General features: G+C 43.9%; 1 protein-coding gene across 2 annotated transcripts in view; it reads left to right on the forward strand.

Moving 5' to 3' along the window:
- HMCN1 (hemicentin 1) overlaps nucleotides 1-25,164 on the forward strand; it is a 672,624-nt gene that overhangs the window by 248,593 nt on the left and 398,867 nt on the right. For both annotated transcript variants that reach the window (XM_030206904.1, XM_030206905.1), the window contains exons 17-20: nucleotides 5,635-5,730; nucleotides 11,561-11,688; nucleotides 17,000-17,144; nucleotides 22,021-22,133. In XM_030206904.1, the coding sequence (XP_030062764.1) occupies nucleotides 5,635-5,730; nucleotides 11,561-11,688; nucleotides 17,000-17,144; nucleotides 22,021-22,133 (482 nt within the window). The remainder of the gene's footprint in view (nucleotides 1-5,634; nucleotides 5,731-11,560; nucleotides 11,689-16,999; nucleotides 17,145-22,020; nucleotides 22,134-25,164) is intronic.

The raw sequence follows: 25,164 nt of genomic DNA on the forward strand, positions 1-25,164 counted from the left end.
AAAGGATAAATTGGACAAAGCCCATAAAGCATGTCAGACATAAAGGATTTATGGGTCACCATTCAGCCACTGTAGACAGTGATTTTTTTTTTTAAACGCTGGCTGTGACAGCCAAAAAAATCCAGATACTTAATGCTGGTGTCCCACTAGAAGCCAGTGTTGTATATCAGAATATAATGGATAAAGCCAGATTATTGGCTTTATCCATTGGTATAGCAGCAAAATTCAGGTTTTTTTCTTATATTTTTGGATTTAGCTTGTGCCTTTTTTAAGGTGAGCTATATTCAGATACACTAAGTATTTCCCTGTTGGTGGAGAGTTCACAGTGTGAGTTTGTACCTATGGTTATAGAGAATTAATTGATTTGCCCAAGATCACAAGGAACAGCAGTGGGATTTAAGCCAGGGCCAGTCCATTGCTCTTACAACTAGACTACTCCTCCACTGCATAGGAATGGTAAAATTCTTGCATGAAATGAAGAAAGCTGGCATAAAAAGGAGAAAGCTAAGTTCTGATGAGAACTGAACTCATGATCTCTGCTAGTGATTAGTCCACTGAGCTACAGAGCCTACTACTTGAGTAAGGTAGAATATTGCAGCTATTCTAGACCTGCCAAGTCTCTCATTTTTGCGTGTCATCTCCCGCACTCCTGCCGGGGAGCCGGGATCTTCCACTGAACAGCTAGCTCCCTTTTCAGGAACAGCATTCATTAAACATCTACATGTGCTGCTGCTGGTCTCGCGGCAGCAGGAAATGATGTTTTACAAGGCACCGCCTGCTGTTACTGGAAAGGAGGGCTGTGCTGGGGCGGAGCTGTGGGAGGTTCTAGGTGGAGCTGTGGGCAGTTCTGGGTGGAGCTGTGGGCAGACTGGGTGGAGCTATATGTGGGCTGGGGTGGAGCTATGGGCATGCCCTAAATCTCCCGCTTGGGAGGCTGGCCCCCTTGGCAGCTCTGCTATTCAGATAATTCTATAGGTATTTCTATAAGGAGTTGTTTGGATTTAGTTGGCAAGGATGCACATAAATGCAGGCATTCTAGTCATTCATGTGTGTTATACGTGTGTGAATAACAGTCTGGCTGCGTGCCACTCCCTAAGTAGATGCATATCTTTGATGGCACCTACTTTGCCAGTGGGTGTTCAGATGAATGGAGTCTCGACAGAGCATGGGTGGGGGGCTCACATTTACACATGTAACATACAGTACTACAAGTTGTGCATATCTCTTCCCAATCTAGGTGCAAGCATTTACACTAGCTCTATGGTTGGTATAAGTGGTCACACTTAAAAACATACGTGTGTATATGCCTGTTCTATAAAGGAGAGTAGAACAGGCTGCAAATTGCTACCCCTTTATAGAATTGCTCCCCATGTGGATAGTACCAGGATGGCTAGTAACGATTTTGAGTGGCAGTATCTGGATAGTGCTGCTGAATGTCACCACATAGACCCATCCAGCAACATTTATCCAAATAGCAGAGGTTTTAAAATATCAGGCCTTAGATAATAAAATGTATGAGGAAATAGTGAAGTTGGTTATATTTAAACCAGGGAAGAGTTGTGCTTAACTTCTTGAAAATCCATCATTATTCTCTGCTCTCTTTCTTTTCATAACCCGATAAAAATTCCTTCCTCTCTCCTTTGTATTATAATTAGGCATGCTTATATGAAATAGGCTGTGAAAACTGTAAGGCTATTTATAGCTATTCTGCATGCTGTTTTAATTTTTGTAATTTTTCAGTTTGTATTTTGTGTTTCTTATATTTTCATTACTTTTTATTTTTTACATTTTTAGGGCTGCATTTTGATTAAAATTTGCAATTGTGATTAATTGCATGATTAAACATATGCTAGTTCCCCCCCCCTGCAGTTCCTTGTGACTCTGTGCAATGAAGGATTAAGGAGTTCTTTTACTAAGGCATGCCTGCACAGGTCCATTTTCCAACGTGCCTGTAAAAAAGGCTTTTTTCAGGGACTGAAAATGAACATGTGGCAAAATAAAAGTTGACGCGCATCCATTTTGGGCCTTGGACCTTACTGCCACCCACTGACTTAACGGTAAGGTCTCACGCGCTGACCGGATGGCAATCGTCAGTGCCGATTACCACTCGGTTAGCACTGTGCAGTAGAAAATAAAAAATAGTTTCCGAAGCGCATATTGGACGCATGTAAAAAATGGAATTACCGCCCTGGGCACGCCGTAGCCGGGTGGTAGTTCCAAATTGGCATGTGCTGGACCCGCGTACGCACCTACTCGCCTTTGTAAAAGGGACCCTACGTGACTTGCCCAATCACAAGGAGCTGCAGTGGGAACCCCCCCAACATACTTTTAATCGTGTGATTAATTGCAATTAAATTTTTAATCAAAATGCAGCCCTAATTATAATGGCTGGATGATACCATTTTGTGCCCATGGAGATAGCTGACAGAGTTCTCCTTTTCCCCTTTAGCTGGAATGGCAAACATAACTGCAGACTTGTTGTTCTGTGTTCAAGGGCTCAGGGCCGATACAGAAAGCCACACATTAGAGCCACGCACTGAGTGTATGGCTTTTAATGTTAATGCAAAAGCTTTTCATGCCAATGAAGTAAGCTAATTATATGCAAATTTGAATTGCACAGAACTTGTGTACTAATCCTGGAAAGCACACCAGATGCACCAGGATCGGAATGGAGGCAGTTAGTACTATGATCATATTTGAGCAAAATGAAAATGCCAGTATATACCTGTGAATGTACTGGAATGTTATTGTGCAGGTAAATTGCAGGATCATTAAAATTTTGTTTGCATAAAATTTTTGAGATGGTGATTTTTATGTGTGGATTAACATTCCATCACTAGGGGCTGCAGTGGGATTCAAGCCCAGCCTGCTTATTTAGGGCGGCCATCTTCCGACACAAATCGGGAGATGGGCGCCCTTCTCCCAATGGCGGCCAAATCGGTATAATTGAAAGCCGATTTTGGCCGCCATCAACTGCTTTCCGTCGCAGGGCCGGTGAAAGTTTAAGGGGCGTGTCGGAGGCATAGCGAAGGTGGGACGGGGGCATTGTTAACACATGGCCGCCCTCAGCTGATAATAGAAAAAAGAAGGGCGGCCCTGACGAGCATTTGGCTGACTTTACTTAGTCCATTTATTTTCAGGACCAAGCTTCAAAAAAGTGTGAAAACTGACCAGATGACCTCCGGAGGGAATCGGGGATGACCTCCCCGTACTCCCCCAGAGGTCACCAACACCCTCCCACCCTAAAAATAAAAATTAAAAACATTTTTTTGCCAGCCTCTATGCCAGCCTCAAATGTCATACCCAACTCCATCGCAGGTCCCTGGAGCAGTTTTAATGGGTGCAGTGCACTTCTGGCAGGCGGACCCAGGTCCATCCCCCCCTACCTCTTATACTTGTGGTGGTAAGTGTTGAGCCCTCCAAACCCCCCAAAACCCACTGTACCCACATGTAGGTGCCCCCTTCACCCATAAGGGATATGGTAGTGGTGTACAATTGTGGGGAGTGGGTTTTGGGGGGGATTTGGGGGGCTCAGCACTCAAGGGAAGGGAGCTATGTACCTGGGAACAATGAATAAAGTCCACTGCAGTGCCCCCTAGGGTGCCCAGTTGGTGTCCTGGCATGTGAGGGGGACCAGTGCACTATAAATGCTGGCTCCTCCCACGACCTAATGCCTTGGATTTGGCTGGTTTTGAGATGGCTGGCCTCGGTTTCCATTATCGGCGAAAACCTAAGCCGGCCATCTCTAAGTCCGGCGAACTCAACATTTAGGTCGACCATATCTAAGGTTGACCTAAATGTTGAGATTTGGCCGGCCCCAACCGTATTATCGAAACAAAAGATGGCCGCCCATCTTGTTCGATAATACGATTGGCTCCGCCCCTTCCCGGGGCCGTCCCCAGAGATGGCCGCCCTTATAGATGGGCGGCCCCATTCGATTATGCCCCTCCAGGTAGGCAGGATGAAAGCTTGATGCACTAACCATTAGGCTAATCCTTAAGGCCTTAAGGGGGCCTTTTAACTAAGCTGCAGTAAAAAGTGGTCTGTGCTAGTGTAAGCACGTGAAATTGGGGCGCATTGGACCATTTTTTACTGTGGTGAGTAAAAAGGCCTTTTTAAAAATAGGGCAGTAAATAGCTGTGCACTAATATTAAAAGGAGCCCCTGGCTATTAACTGCCTGAGCCCTTACCACAACCTATTTACTTGGCGATAAGGGCTCATGCGCTACTCGTGTGGTAATCAGGCAGTGTGTGGCAATGTGGCCGCGCTGCCCCCTTGGTAGAAATGTATTTTCTACCACAGGAAACAGCACACATCAACTTCAGAATTACAACCAGGCACCTGTTCTACCCCGGCCGTAGTGCCAATTAGCCCCACAGCGGCTTAGTAAAGGGCCCCTAAGGGAGTTATTCTCCTTGAACCCATGTCATTTATGTCCACCTCCAGCATGAAACCATGTTAAAATTACAGCCTCGCTACTTGTTTGCTGTGGTACTTACCCATGCAGGTTTGTAAAATGATTCAGCTGCATTTGGAAGCTTCAGTACTTACACGAGGAAGCTGTTACAACACGACTTCCACATATAACTGCTGACACCTCCACGTTGAAGCTGGGTCCATGTTGTTCCTTTTTCAATGCTTATGTTTGAAAAATGGCTCCTTCGATTGCGCATGTCTGCAAATACACATACAGTCTAGTAGGTATTCTAGAAAAGGCATTCCCTCAGATTCTGTAAAGAGTGCCTCAAATTGTACATGCTAATTTGCATACACAGCTTAATTGATTGACAAGCCAATCAGCGCCGATAATTGGTACTTAATAACCAGTTAGCAGCACTAATTAGCTTTAATTAGAATGTACGCGCACAACGTTCTAGGAATATTCTACAACATGGTGTAGTAAATTCTAATGCGCACAGTTGAAAATGGGCGTGGCCATGGGCGTGGAATGGGAAGTCGTAGATGTTTCAAAAAACTATGTTCACTATTATTGAATACACCTAATCTGAGCCTAAGTTAGGAGCAGGTATTTAGACCTGGTTTTAGGTGGCCTAAATGGGTACACCTGCAAGAATGTCACGTATGCATATTCTGTAAACTACCCCTAACTTTAGGCATAGTTTATAGAATTGCGCTAATTGCATAGTTTTTCTGCACCAATTTTTTTGGCGCCATATATAGAATTTACCCCATTATGTCTGCAAATCATTTCTAAAATTACAACAGATTTGAGTATGCCTGGACATCTGAATTCTGATCTTAGTAAAATGGGGTTTCATACCTACTTGAGGTCTTTTTCTATGCTTCATATTACTACGGTTGCTTTATTGCTTTTCTTGACACAGGATATAAAACTCTAATATTACTGTGCTGTAGACATTTGCAAGTGATCCAGATGGTAAGCATAAAATCCCCCCATTAACAATAAAGATTCATTTTATGTATGTATGCATGTGTACTGTCAATCAGTACACCTTAAGTTTCCTTAGAGAGAAAAGGTTGTAGAGCCAAGAGGTTTTGGTTCACTTAAGACACTCGTAATAAAACTCCCCTCTAGGAGATAGAAGTCTTGGCTGTACTTCTGCATTTATCATTTTTATAATGCACATGATGGATAATCTCTTGTTTTTCAGATATATGGGTAGGTGATGAGGGCACGTACATTTGTGAAGCTGAGAATCAGTTTGGAAAACTCCAGTCACAGGGTACAATCACAATAACAGGACTTGGTAAGAATCCTTTAAAGCTCGTTTAAAGAGTCTGTTTGCTAGTCCAGAAAACTGTAGAATATTTTGCAATAGTTTTTAAGACTGTGCTAAATTACTGTGATCTAAGACTGTTTTGAACTTATGGCAACTCCTTGGCTGCCTCGGCTACTACGGATCTTTTCATGCCCAATCACAAAAGTCTCAGTAATTGACCAGCTGTAATCCTCCCCCGTTTTATGATATCTAAATTTCCCTGCCTTAAGGAGGAAGGATTATATCTAAGGACATAATGTTTTCCTTTCCTGCTTGAATTTATAGATGCTTTTTGACAAGCACCTGTGAGTCACAAATTAGACTGAATAATTTGGCAGAAAATCAGAGGAGTTGCCAGAAGAATTACCTGAATCCGGTCCATGTGAATCCTCCCCCCCTAAAAGTTTTTTTTTTTTTTTTTTTTAGGGTAGTCAAAACACACAAATTCACCAACCACTGATATATAGAGAAGGGTGTTACAGCCTAAATTCTCTCTCTGCATACACTGCCTGAGAGACTCAGGGGCTCATTTTCAAAAGAAAAAAAAACGTGTGAAAAATAGCACAAGGGGCAGAAGGATGTGTTTCTCCCAGGAAAACGTTTAAACCATATAATCATATCTGCTGTAGTGTACTTGGTAGCTGCGTGTGACATGCTGGCTGCTTTTCTTTTGGTCACAGGAGGGTGCTGTCCAACATCCTTTCCCCTCTCCCTCCTTCCTTTCCATTTTATCTCATAGGTTTGGGTGCAGCACATTCTAGTAGATATGGAGATTGTGGGCACATTGTAATGAGGGTAGCTGCATACTCAAGCCTTGATCCAGGACAGAGGGGTGCAATGTCAGTGGGACTTACGTCAGGCCCTAAGGTGCTCCCTCATGTGTCGGATGAGGCCTGAGTCTTCCCGCCATATCTTTCTGTACCGACGCCTGAGTGCCTCAAGGTCTCTGTGGATGCCGAATTGTCTACCAAACACAAGTTGGTGGAGACAGAGTTCAGGTGATGGGCCTTCTCATAATTTTTGACTACATGTTGTGCCGTGCTCCTCCTCACATAGCCTGTGACAAATGGCAACAGGCAGATTGGAGGGGGGGGGGGGTGAGGGGGTAGGTATGCACTGCACAGTCACAAGTGCTATGTGAGCTCAGGTGGCCAATGGGACAGAGGGTGGTATGGTGCCATTTCTGTGGAGCATGTGCATTGTTGCTGGGAGATGAGGATGGGCATGGGGTAAACCATGTGTGTCTTTGGGTGGCCCAATGTACTTTAGTGAGCTGCTGGCAATGTTCCCATCAGTATGTAGGTATGGGGAAGGATGCTATTCTGGGGGGGGGGGGGCAAATATGTGCAGCCCCTAATTTCAGCATCAAATGGTTAGTGGAGGGGGCCCCATAATTACATGTCATTGGATAATCTGGACATTCTGATTTCACCAATGATTTGTTATTGTTTCTTATGAAAAATCAATAATATGTATTGCAGCAACAGAGAAGGGCGACGAAAATGATAAAGGGAATGGAACGACTTCCCTATGAGGAAAGGCTGAGAAGGTTAGGGCTCTTCAGCTTGGAGAAAAGGCGGCTGAGGGGTGATATGATAGAAGTCTACAAGATAATGAGCGGAGTAGAGCGGACAGATGTGAAGCTTTTGTTTACACTTTCAAACAACATCAAAACCAGGTGACACAAGATGAAGCTAGAATATGGTAGATTTAAAACAAATAGGAGAACGTTTTTCTTTACTCAGCATTTAGTTAGACTCTGGAACTCGTTGCCGGAGAATGTAGTGACAGCAGCTGGCCTTACGGAATTTAAAGGGGGTTTGGACAGATTCCTGAGGGGAAAGTCCATTGAACATTATTAATTTTTTTTTTTTGGGGGGGGGGGGGGGGTGTTGCCGGGTTCTTGAAGCCTGGATTGACCGCTGTCGGAGACAGGATGCTGGGCTTGATGGACCCTTGGTCTTTTCCCAGTATGGCGGTGCTTATGTGCTAACAAAGGGACCTCATTGTATGTGACCCCGCCTATGTATGGTGCTTGTATATGAGTGGTGCTGTGATCCTGGGGGACACTGCTAGGCTGCTTCTAATTGATCTCCATGCCCTCATGGAGACGCTGTGGGGTGGCATTTGAAAATTTCTCACTGGACCAGGAGCTCTGCCTCTGGCACCAAAAAATTAGGTTCCCTGCACAGACACACTGAGGAACGTTTCTTCACGTGCAGGAGGTATATCTGCGTGTTTGCCACATGGAGAGAATGTGCTGCCGTTGCTGCGGATGTTTTCTCGACGCAAGGACCAGTACTGCCATTGCATGTTTTGTGTAGTGTATTTCCAGTTGGTGGAAATGTTTATCTTGAAATGTCTATGATGTTTGCAGTGAGTCCTCTTTCTAAATGTTTTTCTTGTGTATTTTCGAATATTTATTTCTTCCATTATGGACTCAATGTTTTTAAACGTTTTCATGAAAAACGTTTATTTCAACATTTGGACGTCATATCGAAAATGCCCCTCCACGTGTGATTATTTTCCTGAAAACTGAGAGAAGGATAGACACTAGCAACAAATTTGCATCTGTGCGGTGTCATAAAATAATAGCTAAATTGACTCAGTGAGGTTGTTCTTTAACAGAGAGCTCCCTTCTGCTCAGCCTATGGTTGTGTTCACTAAGAAAACATCAGTCATGACTATGCAGTCAACTTAAATATAACGGTATTTCTCAGATCTTATTTCTAGCTGATATGGAGAATAAGCATTATACAGTACAGATATCATATCTTATTTCAGAGTGAAAATCTATCTAGCAACATTTCACTATAATACGTGTGTGATGCATTTAAACCATCATTTTGTGTGAATCCACATTTATCATGTTTCCTGCATAAATGCAAACTTATTACAAATAGTTTCTTAGTGTTGCATATTTCTTCTGAATTGTTGAAATTGTGCCAAATTCCAAAGACAGGTGTTGACCTGGTATTTGACAAGATAGTACTTTAAGTTTTTCTCTTTTACTTTATGAAATTTCACTTATTGAATATATTCCAGCCACCCCAAAATCAAAGTGAACCATAGCCATAAGACGGAGGTTCCTTAATTAAAACTCTGTGTGTTGGGAATGGTTGGAATAGTTCCAACTCCCAAAAACCTCTAGAGGCAAAGCAACAGAGAGAATACTCGCTTCTCTGTTGATTAAACCTAGAGACAACAGATGTCTTCTTAATTACATATGGTTAGCTTGGTTAAAGGAAAAGAAGAGTCTATGAAGTTCAACTGTCTTGAAGCTGACACCATTTCCCCAGTTGATTGTGCTGATCCTAAAAAACAGCAACCTGTGATCACCTTGGTTTGGGTGATCCTTGCTGAGTTGGGTTCTGGTGCTTTGTGTTGGCCTGGGGGGTTAGTTGGCTGGTTGCTGCTAGTGGGAGCCAGTTCAGTGGGGTTTCCCTTCAGCATGGCTCATATAAGCTCCTGCGGGAAAAGCACACCGTTACAAAGCTTGCACAGCACGTCTTGTGCTCTCCCTGGTTTCCAGCCTTTGCCCCGTATGTCATGAGGCTTTGATGCTGATGCAGCGGCATTTTCCTCGGCTGCGAGTCCCTCCATTTCTGGTCAGCCAGCAGCAGGGGTGGGGGGGGGGGGGGCTGTGGAGGTATCAGGGTCGGAGCTAGGTGCCTCGGAGGGCACAATGGATTGCTATCCGTTACAATACATTTATTAAAGTTACCGTTGCACCATTGGTTGATTTGTTTTTGGTCATCTCCACTGTTTCTTGTGGTGTTCTGTGAAGTGCGGAGTTTGGTTTTCTTGTTTCGTTTGCCTAAGTTTAGGTGTTAGCTTATAGAATTGCTTTTCATATGCTTGTCTAAGTTTACCTCTAGCCATATATCAGACATTCATTCAAGCTTAGAATACTTGGTAGGGGTATGCATTTATGAGTGCACATTTGGTTCAGTACTGTTACTTGAAACATTTTGCACATACTAAAACGATTTAACACATGTTAACCAATGAAATATTGCATGTTAAGTCAACTAGCCCGTTACAAAATTTTAACGTACACTAAAATTTTTCTATTAAAAGAAATGTGTGTATTAAACTGAAAAAGTCTGGAATTCAGGAAAGAAGCCCAAACAAATCAAACCTTTTCCCCTATGCACATCATTAAGGGCCCCGTTTACTAAGTCGTGCTAGAGACGCATTAGTGCTTTTAGCACGCACTAACCATTAGCGTGTGATAACTGTGTAGGCGCCCACAATATTCCTATGGGTGCCTACACAGTTAGTGCGCACTTGTACACGCTCTAAAAATGCTAGCACACCTTAGTAAACAGAGTCCTAATACTCGGTGCATGCGTGATCCTCGGGGATGGTAGTGCTTAGAATATTGGGCAAATGCAATGATTTTATTGACTCAAAGATATTACACTACACTACATTACATTGTATACCGCAAATACCGTAAACTTCAAAGCAGTTTACAAAACTAAAAAGAGTAATCAAATCATACACTTGGGAATCACATTGAAACAAACTTCTTAAAAAGCATTGTCATCAAATTTCTCTTAAATAAAGGGAAATTAGACAAAATATTCAAGCATGGCTGCAATTCGTTCCAAATTCTGAGATCCTGATAAGCAAGCAATTTCTCAAACAGTTTAAATCTTTTAACACCTCTTGAAATAGGAAAAGCAAAGGGAGAATTATGTAATCCTGTTCTAGATCTAATAGATGTCGTGAACAACAAATGATGTAATAAATAATCTAGGTGTTCACCATTTATGATCTTATACAGTACACATGAAAATTTAAACAAAATCCTTGCTTCTACATGTAGCCAATGGAGCTCTACAAAACACATAGACATTTTATCATATTTCTTGCATGGAAAAAATTAATCTCACAGCAGTATTCTGGACAGTCTGCAATTTTCGAATAACTTGTTTTGAAGCACCAAGGTATATGAGATTACAGTAATCCAATTCAGACATTAGAAATGATTGTACCAGCAACCTAAATTGCTCAAATTCAAAGGATTTTCCAACACATCTCAGGCTTCTTAAAAGAAATAAATAACTTTTAACCAAAGCATTAGAATGAAATTCAAATGACAAAGTTTGATCTAAATAAACACCCCAGAATCTTAACTGAAGAAGAGAGTGAATACCAGATGTGATCTATCAACATATGATCCAATAATAGATCTGGATTATTATCAAATAATAAAAGCTTAGTTGTATTGGTGTTCAATTTATATTGTAACATCCAGGAACTTATCAACGCTATATTTTTCTGTATTACTGGGGCTGCCTGAACTAAGGTAGAATAAACCAGAATCATCACAGTGATATCATCTCCATAACTGTGAGTAAAATAACTTGTCAATACTGAACCCAACGAATGAAGAAAAACATTAAACAGTGTGAGTGAGAGCGGAGAACCCTGTGGAACTCCGCGTGGGTTACTCTAACTATCACATGCAACACCACACTGTTTAACCCTACAGGATCTAGTAGTCAGAAAACTCTGAAACCAATTCATGCAATTTTCAACAATCCCAATACGATTAAGTTCAAAGAGCAAAATATCGTGGACCACCAAAAGAAACACTGAAGAGAGATCAAATTGTAATACAAGAGCTTTACCATTAATGGCATTAACACTCATTATGTGCCGAGCTTTATCTGATTGAGTGAAGTGCAATATGTTATGTTTTTTTTAACAGTTAAAGAATTGATTCCCTGAAAATCTAGTAGAAAGAAAACTTGTCTTTGCACTTTTCAGTGCTCTTAGAAATAACGTGCTCACTGATCTTTTCTAGTTCCCCCTGCTATCGGACTCAGTCCTGCAGTAGCAAATGTCATTGAAGGGCAGCAACTTACTCTACCCTGTGTCCTTCTGGCTGGAAACCCCCATCCAGATCGCAGGTGGATTAAAAACAAGGTTGTGGTAAGTAGTCCATTGATTCCTATATTCAATCTTCCTTTCCATTTACAGAGGAAGTAACAGTTGCATTCAAGATCTCAATGAATGATTCCTGCTTAACAAGAGACAATTGAGGTGATTTGTTCAGATAAAAGTATGTGAATTGTAAATTTGGTAACTTATAGGATTTGTCCATGAAAATATTCAAAGTCACATGGCCAGGATCCACTTTACAATTGGCTGTTGTCAGCATCCCTTAGTGAACATACTATTTGGGCTGAGGTTGTGTAAGTGATCAAAATGGCCTATACTTGCTTGTTCCTGGAAGATGCGAGATTTGGATCTTATTTAAGAAGCCATTTGTGGAAATTATGTGGTAGATTCTATAAATGGTGCCCAAAGATAGGTACACGGGAGAAAGAGTAGTGCGACCAGCAAGGCTCTTCCAAAAAACAACAGGAGGACAGATATGTGGTTGAAAAAACTTTATTCTTGTGATAACCAACACGGCACCGTGTTTCAGCTGAGTGCCTGCTTCAGGGGTCTGTACACCTGAGTTTTACAGCTAGATCAGCGCAGAAAAACAACTCCCTCGTGCTCAACGCAATACAGTTTGTAATGTGCAAAGATTAAATCAGATACAATTGGTAAAGTGCCAAAATTAAGTAAGGGAAGAGAGAGGGGAGGCATTAGGCTGGGTGATATAGACGGTGGATTTTAATAACTGGAGAGGTAGTTTTATAAGGTATAAGGGTTATATAAGGTTATATTATCACACTTACGTGTGCCCTGATAGATTAGTTCTTAGGATGTTAATGCACATAAATGCTACTTTTATGTACATACTAGTAGAAAAGACCCGTTTCTCAAAAAAAATGAAACGGGCACTAGCAAGGCTATCATGTAATGGTGATTATGTTTTTAAGGCTCTTGTTGAAGCAATTTTTCCTCTCTCCCCTGCCCTCCCCTCCATGTCCAGCGATTCTTCCCTTCCTTCCCATCCCCTCCGTGTCCCGCGATTCTGACCTCCCCTCCATGTGCAGTGATTCTCCTCTGCCCTGCCCTCCCATCCGTGTCCCGTGATTCTCTCCTTTCTCCCATCCCATCCATGGCCATTGATTCTCCTCTGGCCTACCCTCCCCTCACCTCGATGTCCTACGATTCTGTCCTCCCCTCCACGTCCAGCGATTGTCCTATGTCCTGCCCTCCCATCTATTCGTAACATCCTGACGTCATTTTGCCTCCAGTGTTCCCTTCCCTTTCACTGTTCTGCCCTCCTCTGACGTCATTTCGTTTTTACATGAGGGCGGGACAGTGAGAGGGAAGGGAACGCTGGAGGCTTGCTGACATCAGGATGTTACGAACCCAGCCAGCTATAGAATGTTGAGGTACAAATTACTATATTAGATACACTGACTGTGGGTACCTGGTTAGAGCGTTGCCCTTTATATATGTAGAAAGTTATTAATAAAAAGTCTGTGGAAAAGCCTCCCATTTAAAACTGTAAATAAAGGAGCTAAGTAGTACACCAGTGTCCCCTCATTCACAGCAAATTAGATTAGTGCTGAGTTCCTGTCCCAGAGAGCTAACTCAGAAGGGATATTTACCATAGCACATACCTCTACCTGTATACAGGATGAGCAATTTTGTAAATGTCTAGTTCCGCTGGTAGAGCATTTGAAAATTACCCTGAATAAGCAAAATGAAATGTAGACGTTTTGGTTGTTTTGTTATAACAATTCCAAATGATGCCAGGATTGCAGAATAAGCATATTTAGAAAAAGTATGTATGTTTTATTGATGTATAATAGAAAACAGTGCTTATTGGAATGTTGACTTCATTAACGATCACTCTTTCACATTGCTTTCTCCCCATTCCTTAACAAACTGACTTCCATTAAGCAAATCACACAGAGGAATTATGAGAAGATGCAGACCAGGGGTAGCATTCATCGCCAAATCTTCTTTTTCTCCTCTTCTTCAGTGTATGAATAGCAATGCAAGTCTTAACACGAGGCAAAAGTACTGAAACTTAGAAATGCAACAAGGGAAAGGCATTCTTATTATTTGTAGTTTCAGAAATTGAATTAGTACTGGAATGTTGATACTCAACAAGATTCAACAATGTTGGGATGTTTTCTACAAGATGTTTTTTCTAAAATTCTTCTGTGTGCTTCAGCAAATTGTCCCTTTGGATAACAAATGAGAGAGAACCCTGAGTAGGTTTGATACTGTGATTATGTTCAATGTATTTTTCACTTTCTATAAGTTGATAGATATATATATATTTCTAAAGGTGTGTTTTGGGGTTTTACATTTTAATAGGCTGGCTTAGCAGAGCTCAAAACTGTGAATTATGCACACTAGATAAATTCCCAACTCAGAACTTAATATATGGCTCTTAAAGAGTCATTAACCTTAAGTTCAAAATGTAAGGTGCAGGAAATGCATAGTCTGTGTGGTCAATATAGGAGGAGTTGAAAGCATCTGCCCTGCATTTACTGCACCAGGCAGACACTTATCACATGGGGCAGAGTCATATACATCAGCAGATAGCGCAGGTGCACCTGTATCCACCTGATGATATATGTACCATGGGCCATCAGTGCTGCCCAAAGCAACGAGTAAAAAAAAACACACACATTGGCATCCCTGATTTAACCCTCCCCCACTCCAGGTGTTTCACCCTGTTCAAGGCCCCTCATAGATTCCCCCACCCTGATCAAGTGCCCCCCCCCCCCCCCATAGCTAGGGTTCAGCCTTCACAATAAGGAGTGATTCTCCTTTTCTGGCAGATGAATCCCTAGCAGTAGTACTGTGAGACTGCCAGTAGGGGGATAAGTGCTGAATGAGGACCACTCCTGATACCTATGCTACACTACCTGGGGTAAATTGGATGAATGAAGGGGAGGGGATCAGGGTGGTCAGGGGCTGAGTGAAGATTCCGGTATTCAGCTATGGTAGGGGAAGAGGGCTTGGTTGGAGTTGAGGGGCATCTATGGAGGTGTCGTGATTGTGGTGTGGTGATTGGATTATCAGGTCTTGCTAATGGGCCCCCAAAAAGTTTTTTTTTTTTGTTCAGTCTTTGCTTTCACACTACCTGACTGCTTGTGTCATTGGTGTGCTTACTGCCGGTTTCTATTTAGCGAGCATAGAGATCTGTGCCAATATCCAGTCGTATTCTATAACAACGTGCGCAACTTAATTGGCTTAACAAGCTAATCAGCGTTGATAACGACACTTAACAAGCAATAGTGAGCACTAATTGGGAATAATTAGAATTTACATGCAAAACACACTAAATGTATTCTGTAATGAACTGTGCCTAAATTCTAATGTGAGCAGTTCAAAAGAGGCGTGACTATGGGCGGAGAAATGGACGCTTCATGGCATTCCAAAATTTATGCACATATAGAATATAGCCCAGTGTGCGTCTATATACTGTGCCTAAATCTAGGTGCCGCTTATACAATACGCTTAGGTGGAAATGTTTACCGCACAGATTTTTAGGCACCTTATACGGAATCTGGCCCTTAATGCCACATGACAGCTAGCAAGCAGTAACATCCAAAGTACTAGCTCACAGTGCCGGCCATGCCTCATCTTCGCCCATGACCCACCCAGATCCTGCCCCATCCATGCTAAGTAGCAAACTTGGTATTTTTACAGCACTGCCTGTTTTTAGTGTGTGGTAGACATTGGTGCAACTTAGTAAACAGGCCCCAAAATCTATTAATAAATAATAAATATTAGCATAAGGGGCAATTCTCTAATCTAGGTGCTTGCATTTACATACCAGTTGTCCCCCAGATTCTATATAGTGCGACTTGAATTTCATGCGCAATTCAGGTCGTATTCTGTATTTCGCGAGCAGCTTAATTATCTTAACAAGCCAATCAGCACTGATAATTGCAATTAACAATTATTGACACTAATTGTCTTAAATTAGAATTTATGCGCACAATTTGCTCAGTGGATTCTATAAAGTGATGCACATAAATTCTAATTAACGCTGCCTAAAAGGGATCATGGAATGGGCAGATTGTAGACATTTCTAAAAATTATGTGTGCTGTTATAGATACACCCGTGTGTGTGCTGTTATAGATACACCCGCGTGGCCCTTTTGGTAATTACATTTTTAACATGTGTCCGCTACGCACACCAGAAAATAATTTTTATTTTCTGGCACACAGCAGAAACCAGGTGGTAATCATCATTCTACACACATAGACGATTACTGCACAGTTAACGTGTGAGATCTTACCGTTAAGTCAATAGCTGGCGGTAAGGTCTCTAACCCAAAATGGATGTGTGCCAAAAGGCCTTTTTCACAGGTGCACTAAAAAATGGATCTCTGGGCACCCAAAACACGCGTCTACACTAGCGCAGCCCATTTTCAGTCCACCTTAATAATAGGACCCCCTAGCTCTGTGTGTATTAATGTTTACAATATTGGCACTTACATGTTTGGGTATACAAACCTCCAAAAGTGCCAGCAGGATGCCAAGTGTTATTTCGCAAATACCTGCTTAACTTGCATAGCATGTGATTGCAAAGAGGGCATACCCTTGGGTGAAGCATGGGTGGGGTGTGGGCGGGGCTCCCACCTATGTGCATAACATACAGAATGCTGTAAGTCACGTGCTTCCCTGCTGTATTTAGGCACCCACATATCAGGGGAGGAACCAGACCTCGAGGTGGGAGGGGGCCAGAGCCCAAAGTGAGGGGGCACATTTTGAACGCCCTCCCTACCACCCTCTCCCACTGCCGCCTTGCCACCCACTGCCGCTGCTACTGTTGCTGCTGCTACTGCATGTTTATTGGCTGGCGGGGATCCCCAACTCCCGCCAGCTGAAGTACCGCCACTGCCGCACATGCCTTGGCTGGTGGGGGTCCCCAACCCCAGTCAGCTGAAGTGCATTTTCCAGTGCTGGTCTCTGGTGCCACCACATTTCCTGCCCTGCTCTCTCTTCTCCTCAGGGCAGGAAATGCGGTCTCACCAGAGACCAGCGCTGGAAAAAATGCTTCAGCTGGCAGGGGTTGGGGACCCCTGCCATCCAAACCAGGGGCACAGATCCAGTTTTGGGGGGGGCCCAGGCACCCGTGGCCCCCATAGCTACGCCAAACATATGCCAGCTCTATGGCTTCTGTAACTGTGGGGCGCCTCAGCGTCAGGTGTACCGACACCAGGTAATGCTAGTATTCTATATCAGTTACCTTGGTGTCCAGGTGCCTAAATAGAAGTGCCCAGCTGAAGAGTTGACTCCATAGAGTATTTTTAAATGAAAAAATGAAAACAAAATGTTTAAGTGACTTTTTTTTTTTTGTTTCCAGCTGATTTCAAATCCATATGCCACTGTCCGCAGTGATGGGAGTCTCCACCTGGAATGGGCACGCCTGCAGGATGGTGGCGAGTATATCTGTGTAGCAAGCAGTGTTGCTGGGACTGCTAATAGAACCACCATGGTTAACATTTATGGTAAGAAGTGCCTAGAAGTGAAAGAACGTATTATTCATCATAACTTTTACACACAGGAGAGCAATAAACTGAGGAAGCTGAAATTTGCACAGTGAAAAATGTAGAAAGTTAAAACAAAGAGTTAGTAAGGGCTAGTAATGTTCACTGGCTTTAACTTATAAACATGGAAGGAGCTTTGGTCATAGTTGGCAGAACAACCAACAGGTCAGGGTAAGAAACCCCCCCACATGTAGTCCACCCACAATGTTCCTTCTTGGATCTCTGAAGGCATCTAGCCCTAATGGATACCTTGTTACACTCTGAGGGTTCAGTGCCCCAACTATGACCAAATCAGGTGCAAAAGAGTAGGGGTGGACCAAGAAATCTCTCCAGCCAATGGTATGTTGAAGTAACTTTATTCAGCACCAAGTGTGTACAAGTGTCACATCCTTCGCTCCCTCAGGCTGCTCCTCTGCGGGACACAAGGGCCGGAAGGAGAGTTCTGCAGCCAGAGAGGACTTACCCGACGGTTCCCCGGATGACCGGCTATCTCGAGTACAGTCGAGGCCGAGCCGGTATTCCTTGCGGCGATGGCCGGCCTTTTTAGAACCGCGGCCAAAAGCCAGGACCCGTCACGGTGATAGCCGCCCTGTCCGCAGCCGGGCCCGTAGGCCGGCGATCGCGGCTTCCAGGCTCTCTGTCGCCAGCTACGGAGTCCGCACTTGCACTAGCAGGGAAGATGGCGCTGAGACGCGATGGCCGGCGTCTTCTCCATTTTCGGGCACGGGAACCCGAAACGCCGCCTCAGAGGGACCAGATTGGGATGCCGGTGCTGTAGCTCCGCCTGAGAGGCTGGACGGAACCAACCAGAGGGATTTCTTCAGTAGCCGGGTTCTGATTGGCCGGCCATGTCGGCTGGGGCTGGGAGTCTGAATGCTGACAGTATTTAAGGAGCGGGGCTGCAGCAGGATGTTGCTTCAGGTTCTGTTTCCCGAGGCCAGTCTTCTTGTGCTCCTGTTCTCTGTGCGTTCCCTTGTTTTCCTGGTTTGACCTTTGGACTGTTACTGGACTACTCTGATAGCTGCCTGCCCTGACTTGTTGCCTGTTTTTGGACGACTCTGTTAGCCGTCTACCTTGACCTGCTGCCTGCCTTTCCACTTGCTCCCTCCGCTCCTGGTTCCAGTGCTGGGTCAGTCCGTCAACCCCGTGGTTCCAGAAGTCCCGTTGGCCGCCTGCAGCTGGGGGCTCAACCCTCGGTGAACGGCGGTCGCCGCGGGTGAAGACTTGGGGTTGCATGGCTGTCCTCTAAGGTCCTTCGGGGCCTCACGGGACCTAAGGGCTCACTTTCTTCCAAGACAAGACAACAAGACCCGACATGGGGCCGTGTTTCGACAGATCTACTGTCTGTTTCAGGAGTCATACACTTGTGATGAAAATCACAGGATGTAGGTGCGGAATGAAAGAAGAATGTCTGGTAACAGTTTCGCTACAATGCAGTGTCAGTGCTCTAGCGTCCATTACACTGGCACATATATAGAATCTAACCGCTAGCGACTTCAACTTATCATGAATACTATCATGGGTTGGAGGTGCTGTAATTATATTTCTCCTGTGTTAAGAACTGAGCTTCAAACATTATTGGAAAAAGTCTCATAATTTATGGACTCATAACTTGGCTGAGCCCATCCCCTAATAATGGGTATGAGGGTATGAGGTCTGGGGATTGGTGGGAAGGGCTGGTGTCAGGAAAAAACACTGTAAGAGAAAAGTGTGAGAAGTAGTTTAGCAACAGATTTTGATTCTGGATGGTGGCACTGAAGTTGGTGCTTAGGTGTGTGGAAGGAAAGCAGGCCGTGATTTCCCTCTCACCCTTCCCTGTTAGAAGGTAAGGGTGCTAGATGGCTGGACTGTGTTTCCTGTGGAGGACTGTTCTTCTGTTTTTAACCTATGAATTAACACACATAAAGTTGTTTAATGCAAATTCAAAAGTTCTAAATCAAGTTAAAAAAAATTGTAGTAGCAGAAATGCTTGAAACAAACATCTAAAATCAGGAAAAAAGTCCACAAAATGGCTTACAAGTTGTTTCTCTAATGTGTACATACTGTGCATGCATATGTGTGTCTTGTATATAAATACATACACACATGCAAGGTGTTCCTCAAAAATCTAGAACACTGTATCATATTTTAGGCTCCTTGTACTAAGCTGCAGGGAAAAGTGGCCTTAGTATACCCTTAACGCAGGTATTTCTTGTGAGCTAAGGCCATTTTTAGCGCGACTGGAAAATGGCCAGTTTTCTATTTTCCGAATGAATGGTCATACATGGTCATATGCTAATATTGCTGTTAGCACGTGGCCATTAACAAAAATTAGCGTGGCAGCATTTACCAGCACCTGTTTTGTGGACAACAAGGACTCATATGCTAATCCTGTGCTAATCAGTATGCAGATGCACTGATTAGCACAGAAACACCCACTGTTCACCCTAGACATGCCCTGTCTATTGAAAAAGTTAAGGGCTTCTTTTACAAAGCCACGCTAGGAATTGAGGGGCCCTTTTACTAAGGTGCGCTGAAAAATGGCGGAAGCAGTGTAGACGCATGTTATGGGCGCACACAGAATCATTTTTCAGCGCACCTGTTAAAAATGCCCTTTTAAAATGTTTGCCGAAAATGGACATGCGGCAAAATGAAAATTGCCACATCTCCATTTTGGTTCTGAGACCGTATTGCCAACTATTGACCTAGCGGTAAGGTCTCATGCGGTAACCAGGAGGTAATGGTCTACACGTGTAAATGCCGATTACCGCCTGATTACTGCCTGCACGCCAGAAAATAAAAATATTTTGTGGCGCGCGTAGCAGATGCGCCTCAAAAATGAAATTACCGCAAGGGCCACGTGGTAGCTGGGCAGTAACTCAAAACTGACATGCGTTGGGCATGCATAGGCGCCTACGCGGCTTAGTAAAAGGGTCCCTGAATGGGCTTCCTCTCATTTGCCACGCCGGGAATCAGTAGCGCAGCTTTGTAAAAGAAGCTCTAAATTATTTTGTAGCAGGGGCGTAACTAGGTGGGGCCAGAGGAGACTGGGCCCCCGCAAATTTCATCCGGGCCCCTGGTTTTGCTGGCGGGGTCCCCAACCCCCACCAGCCAATGCCTTCTTCAGCGCTGGTCTCCGGCGGGCCGCTTTCCCTGCACTATGCTCTTTCTTCCTCCTGACGTCCTGCACGTTCCTTTAAGTGAAACTGGACATGCTTAGTTTCATGTAAAGGAGCACGCACAGGACGTCAGCAAGAAGAAAGTGCAGGGCAGCGAACGCGGCTGCGCTGGAGACCGGCACTGAAGAAGACTTCGGCTGTCGGGGGTTGGAGACCCCCAGCAGCAAAGGTATTTGTATTTTTCGGGGGAAGCGATGAGGCGGTGAGGTGAATCGGCAAGGAGGTGAGGGGGAGTGATGAGGGGGAGCGGCGAGGCGGTGGGGGGGGTGAGACGGCAGACTAAAATGTGCCCCCCCTCACCTCGGGATCTGGACCTCTCCCACCGTGATATCTGGCTACGCCCCTGTTTTGTAGCATATGTTTTTTGTGTACACGTTGCAAAATTGCCATGGGAACGCTTCAGCCGTCCCGCGGTAAACTCTTTTCAGCTGCAGTAAGCACGTGCTAGTGCTTATCACAGCTTAGTGAAAAGAGCCCTTTGCATTTTTCTCAAACATGTATAAGTGATGATTATTGCAGGCAGCCAGTATTCTTGAAACAGACATCCAAGTGGGAGTTTGGGGAAGAAGCAAGCCAAGAGCTGTCTGATCATAATTGATAAAAGAGAATGCAACCGGCTAGGGAGATGACCTAGAAATAAATTATGATTTCAACAAATTAAAGTATATATATTTTTTTCAGACCATCAAACAAGCCTGTTTCTTTTTGTGAAACAGGCTTGTGCCCAGGGATTCTGTCAGTATTTCCATTCTTAAATGATTGCTTTTGTATTGTTTTGAAGATCAGTCACATCATTGTTTTTGACCTAGAGTTCTTTGGAATGTTAAGTGAATTAGGAAATCTGCATTTCAAAATAATCCAGCGATTGTTTCAGTTTTCTTTGTCTAAACAGCAGCATTTTGTACAGCCTTTTATTCTAGTTCTTTGGTCAAGAGCTTGAAATTACCCAGAGATTAGAGTTTGCTCTTGTGACAGTACCCTACATGCCAAGTCTTCTCTCTCTGATTTCTTGGGAATGTCAGGGGTCAGACTGGAGATGTTCATTTGTTATTCCACATTCGTTTCATTCATCTCTGTTAACAATTTTGGTGTAAGCAGAATTGATTTAATGCACACTAACCTATGAATTTATGAGTGTACAGTGGGTGCTGGAACAAAATTTAACTTCTTGTTAAATTTAACTTCTTGAGCCTGCAAATAGGTGGGAAAATGTGGGATACAAATGCAATAAATAAATTTTTCAAAGGGTCGCCGAGAGACTGAGCTGGACCTGGGGCATGGCTGCTGCCGCTGCTGCCCTCCCCCAGGACTGCTGCGTAGCCAGACTACAAAAATTGGGGGGAGGGGAATGGAGCCCAAAGGGGGAGGGGGCACATTTTGCCCCACTACCATGCCCCCCCACCACAACTCCATATACCTTGGCTGGTGGGGTTTCCCAAACCCCGCCAGCAAAAGTCTTCTTCCAGCGCCGTTCTCTTCCGCATTGCCTGCGCATTGCATGCACAAGGAGCAGGAGAGAGATAGAGCCTGGTGCTGGGCCCTCCTTGGAGGCTGGGCTTGGAGGAATCTTGCCCCTCCCTCTCGGCAACCCTGATCTTTCATACCTTAAGGTTTTTTGTTGTGACGTGGGAATTGAAGTATATGCTAACCAAAATATCCCTTTTATTCTTTCTGTTTAGTTCTGCCTATCATTCAGCACAGCCAGCAGATATTCAGTACAGTTGAAGGCGTTCCTGTTACATTACCCTGCAAAGCAAATGGGGTGCCCAAACCATCCATCATCTGGTCCAAGGTAAAATACAACTTTGAGCTGGTGACCAATGTAATAAAAAAAATCAAATCAAATGCAAGCTGTGGTTCCAACTGAAAAAATTCTTTGAAAATGTAGAGCCAGATTTAAGAATTGGCTCAAACTTATGCAAGTTCTAAAGTACTTCTAGGAAAATATTGTGCAAAAAAATAAAATAAAATTTGCAGAAATATTGCCGTCATCTACTATGTTACTATTGGGCTCATTTTCGAAAGAGAAGGACGCCCAGCTTTCGACATAAATTGGAAGATGGGCGTCCTTCTCACAGGGTCGTCCAAATCGGTATAATCAAAAGCTGATTTTGGACGTCCCCAATTACTTTCCATCGCAGGGATGGCCAAAGTTCATGGGGGCGTATCAGAGGCTTATCGAAGGCGGGACTTGGGCATGCCTAACACTAGGACGTCCTCGACCCATAACTGAAAGAAACAAGGACGTCCCTGATGAACACTTGGACCACTTTACCTGGCCGTGTTTTTCTTACCACCAAGGCACAAAAAGGTGCCCGAACTGACCAGAAGACCATCGGAGAGAATCGAGGATGACCTCCCATTACTCCCCCAGTGGTCGCTAACCCCCTCCCACCCTCAAAAAACATCTTTAAAAATATTGATTGCCAGCCTCTATGCCAGCCTCAGATGTCATACCCATGTCCATCCTTTAAAATATTTAATTTCTTTTATTACAATACATATATCACATAAAACCACTTATGCTGTGTAAGTTCCGGAACTTGCCCAGTCACACCCTTCACTTCACCACCCATTCACATAAACCTTGTGTGGGCACATTTCTATATATCCACAATCTGTGTACATGCTCCCCAATTGTTATTTCCTCAATTTCAAATCTTCCACTTGTGTCTTAGATATTGTCCTTAAAGGTTCAAATTATAGTCCTTATAAATCATAAAAATCTTCTAAATCACATCAAGCAGGAGCACAGTGTTCACAACAAAGTCTCTCCAGCACTCTTCTTGGAGTAGTGTTAGTTCAGCAGAGTGAATCAGTGCAGTGTGTCAAGGGCTTCCTGGAATTTACATACTGTTTCCAGACTTTAAGCACCTTCTAACTCTTCACACCTTCTCTCTTTTGTTCCTCGATGGGAGACCGCATTTCGAACACTCCTTCTTCAGGAGGAACATTTCCCTATACCAAAAACAGTACATAGTTTATCTAAAACATTTCCCTACTTTCATTCCTATCTATCTCTTTTATAATTTGAACCTTTAAGGACAATATCTAAGACACAAGTGGAAGATTTGAAATTGAGGAAATAACAATTGGGGAGCATGTACACAGATTGTGGATATATAGAAATGTGCCCACACAAGGTTTATGTGAATGGGTGGTGAAGTGAAGGGTGTGACTGGGCAAGTTCCGGAACTTACACAGCATAAGTGGTTTTATGTGATATATGTATTGTAATAAAAGAAATTAAATATTTTAAAGGAAGAACGTTTTTTGTGATATAATTTTGGGATCTGTTCTTCTAGTTTAAATATTTATCCCCAGTAATATCTATACCCATGTCCATGACAGCAGTATACAGGTACCTGGAGCAGTTTTAGTGGGTGCGGTGCACTTCAGGCAGGTGGACCCAGGCCCATCCCCCCCCCCCACCAGTTACGTTTGTGGAGGAAATAGCGAGCCTTCCAAAACCCACCACAAACCCACTGTACCCACATCTAGGTGCCCCCATTCACTTGTAAGGGCTATGGTAGTGGTGTACAGTTGTGGGTCATGGGTTTTGGGGGGCTCAGCACACAAGGTAAGGGAGTTATGTACCTGGGAGCAATTTATGAAGTCCACTGCAGTGCCCCCTAGGGTGCCTGGTTGGTGTCCTGGCATGTCAGGGGGACCAGTGCACTAGAAATGCTGGCATTTGGTCGTTTCTGAGATGGACGTCCTTGGTTTCCTTTATCGCCGAAAATCAGAAACGACTAAGTCTAAGGACGACCATCTCTAAGGATGACCAAATTTCAGGATTGGCTGTGGAGGAGTGGCCTAGTGGTTAGGGTGGTGGACTTTGGAACTGAGAACCTGAGTTCAATTCCCATTTCAGGCACAGGCAGCTCCTTGTAACTCTGGGCAAGTCACTTAACCCTCCATTGCCCCATGTAAGCCACATTGAGCCTGCCATGAGTGGGAAAGCGCAGGGTACAAATGTAACAAAAATAATTATCAAAATGAAAGTTGTACGTCCATCTTGTTTCGAAAATACGGGCCATCCCTGGATTGGGACATTTTGCGAGGACGTCTAGATTGAAACGAGGATGTCCCTTTCGATTATGCCCCTCTATGTTACTACTGGACTCGTTTTCAAAACTGAAAAACGTCTAAAAAGTGGCATAAAGCAGCATTTGGACATTTTTCTCACAAAAACATTTAAATCAGTATTTTCGAAACTTATTTTTAGACGTTTTTCTATGAAGACCGTCAGAAGTACATCCAAATCTCAAGGGGGCATGTCAGGGGCGTGTTCATGGCGGAACTTTGGCGTTCCTAAGACTTAGACGTTTTTCAGCCGTAATAGAACAAAACCAAACCATCCAGGACTAAAACTAAGACGTTTTCAGCTAGACCTGTTTTTATAACAAGGCACAAAAAGGTGACCTAAATAACCAGATGACCACTGGAAGGAATCAGAGATGACCTCCCCTTATTCCCACAGTGGCCACTAACCCCCTCCCATCCCCCCAAAATGTGATGAAAAATATTACTTGCTAGCCTCTAATGTTATACTCAGGTCTATTAGAACAGCATGCAGGTCCCTGGAGTAGTGGTGGGTGCAGTGCAGTGCCCCTACCTCCCCCTACCTGTTACACTTGTGGAGGAAACTATGAGCTTGCCAAAATTCACCAGAAACCCACTGTACCCACATATAGGTGCCCCCTTCACCCAAAAGGGCTATAGTAGTGGTGTACAGTTGTGGGTAGTGCGTTTTAGGGGGGGGTTGGGGGCTCAGCACACAAGGTAAGGGATCTATGTACCTGGGAGCAATTTATGAAGTC

The sequence above is a fragment of the Microcaecilia unicolor genome, chromosome 6, assembly GCF_901765095.1.
Source record: "Microcaecilia unicolor chromosome 6, aMicUni1.1, whole genome shotgun sequence".
Taxonomy (NCBI): Eukaryota; Metazoa; Chordata; class Amphibia; order Gymnophiona; family Siphonopidae; genus Microcaecilia; species Microcaecilia unicolor.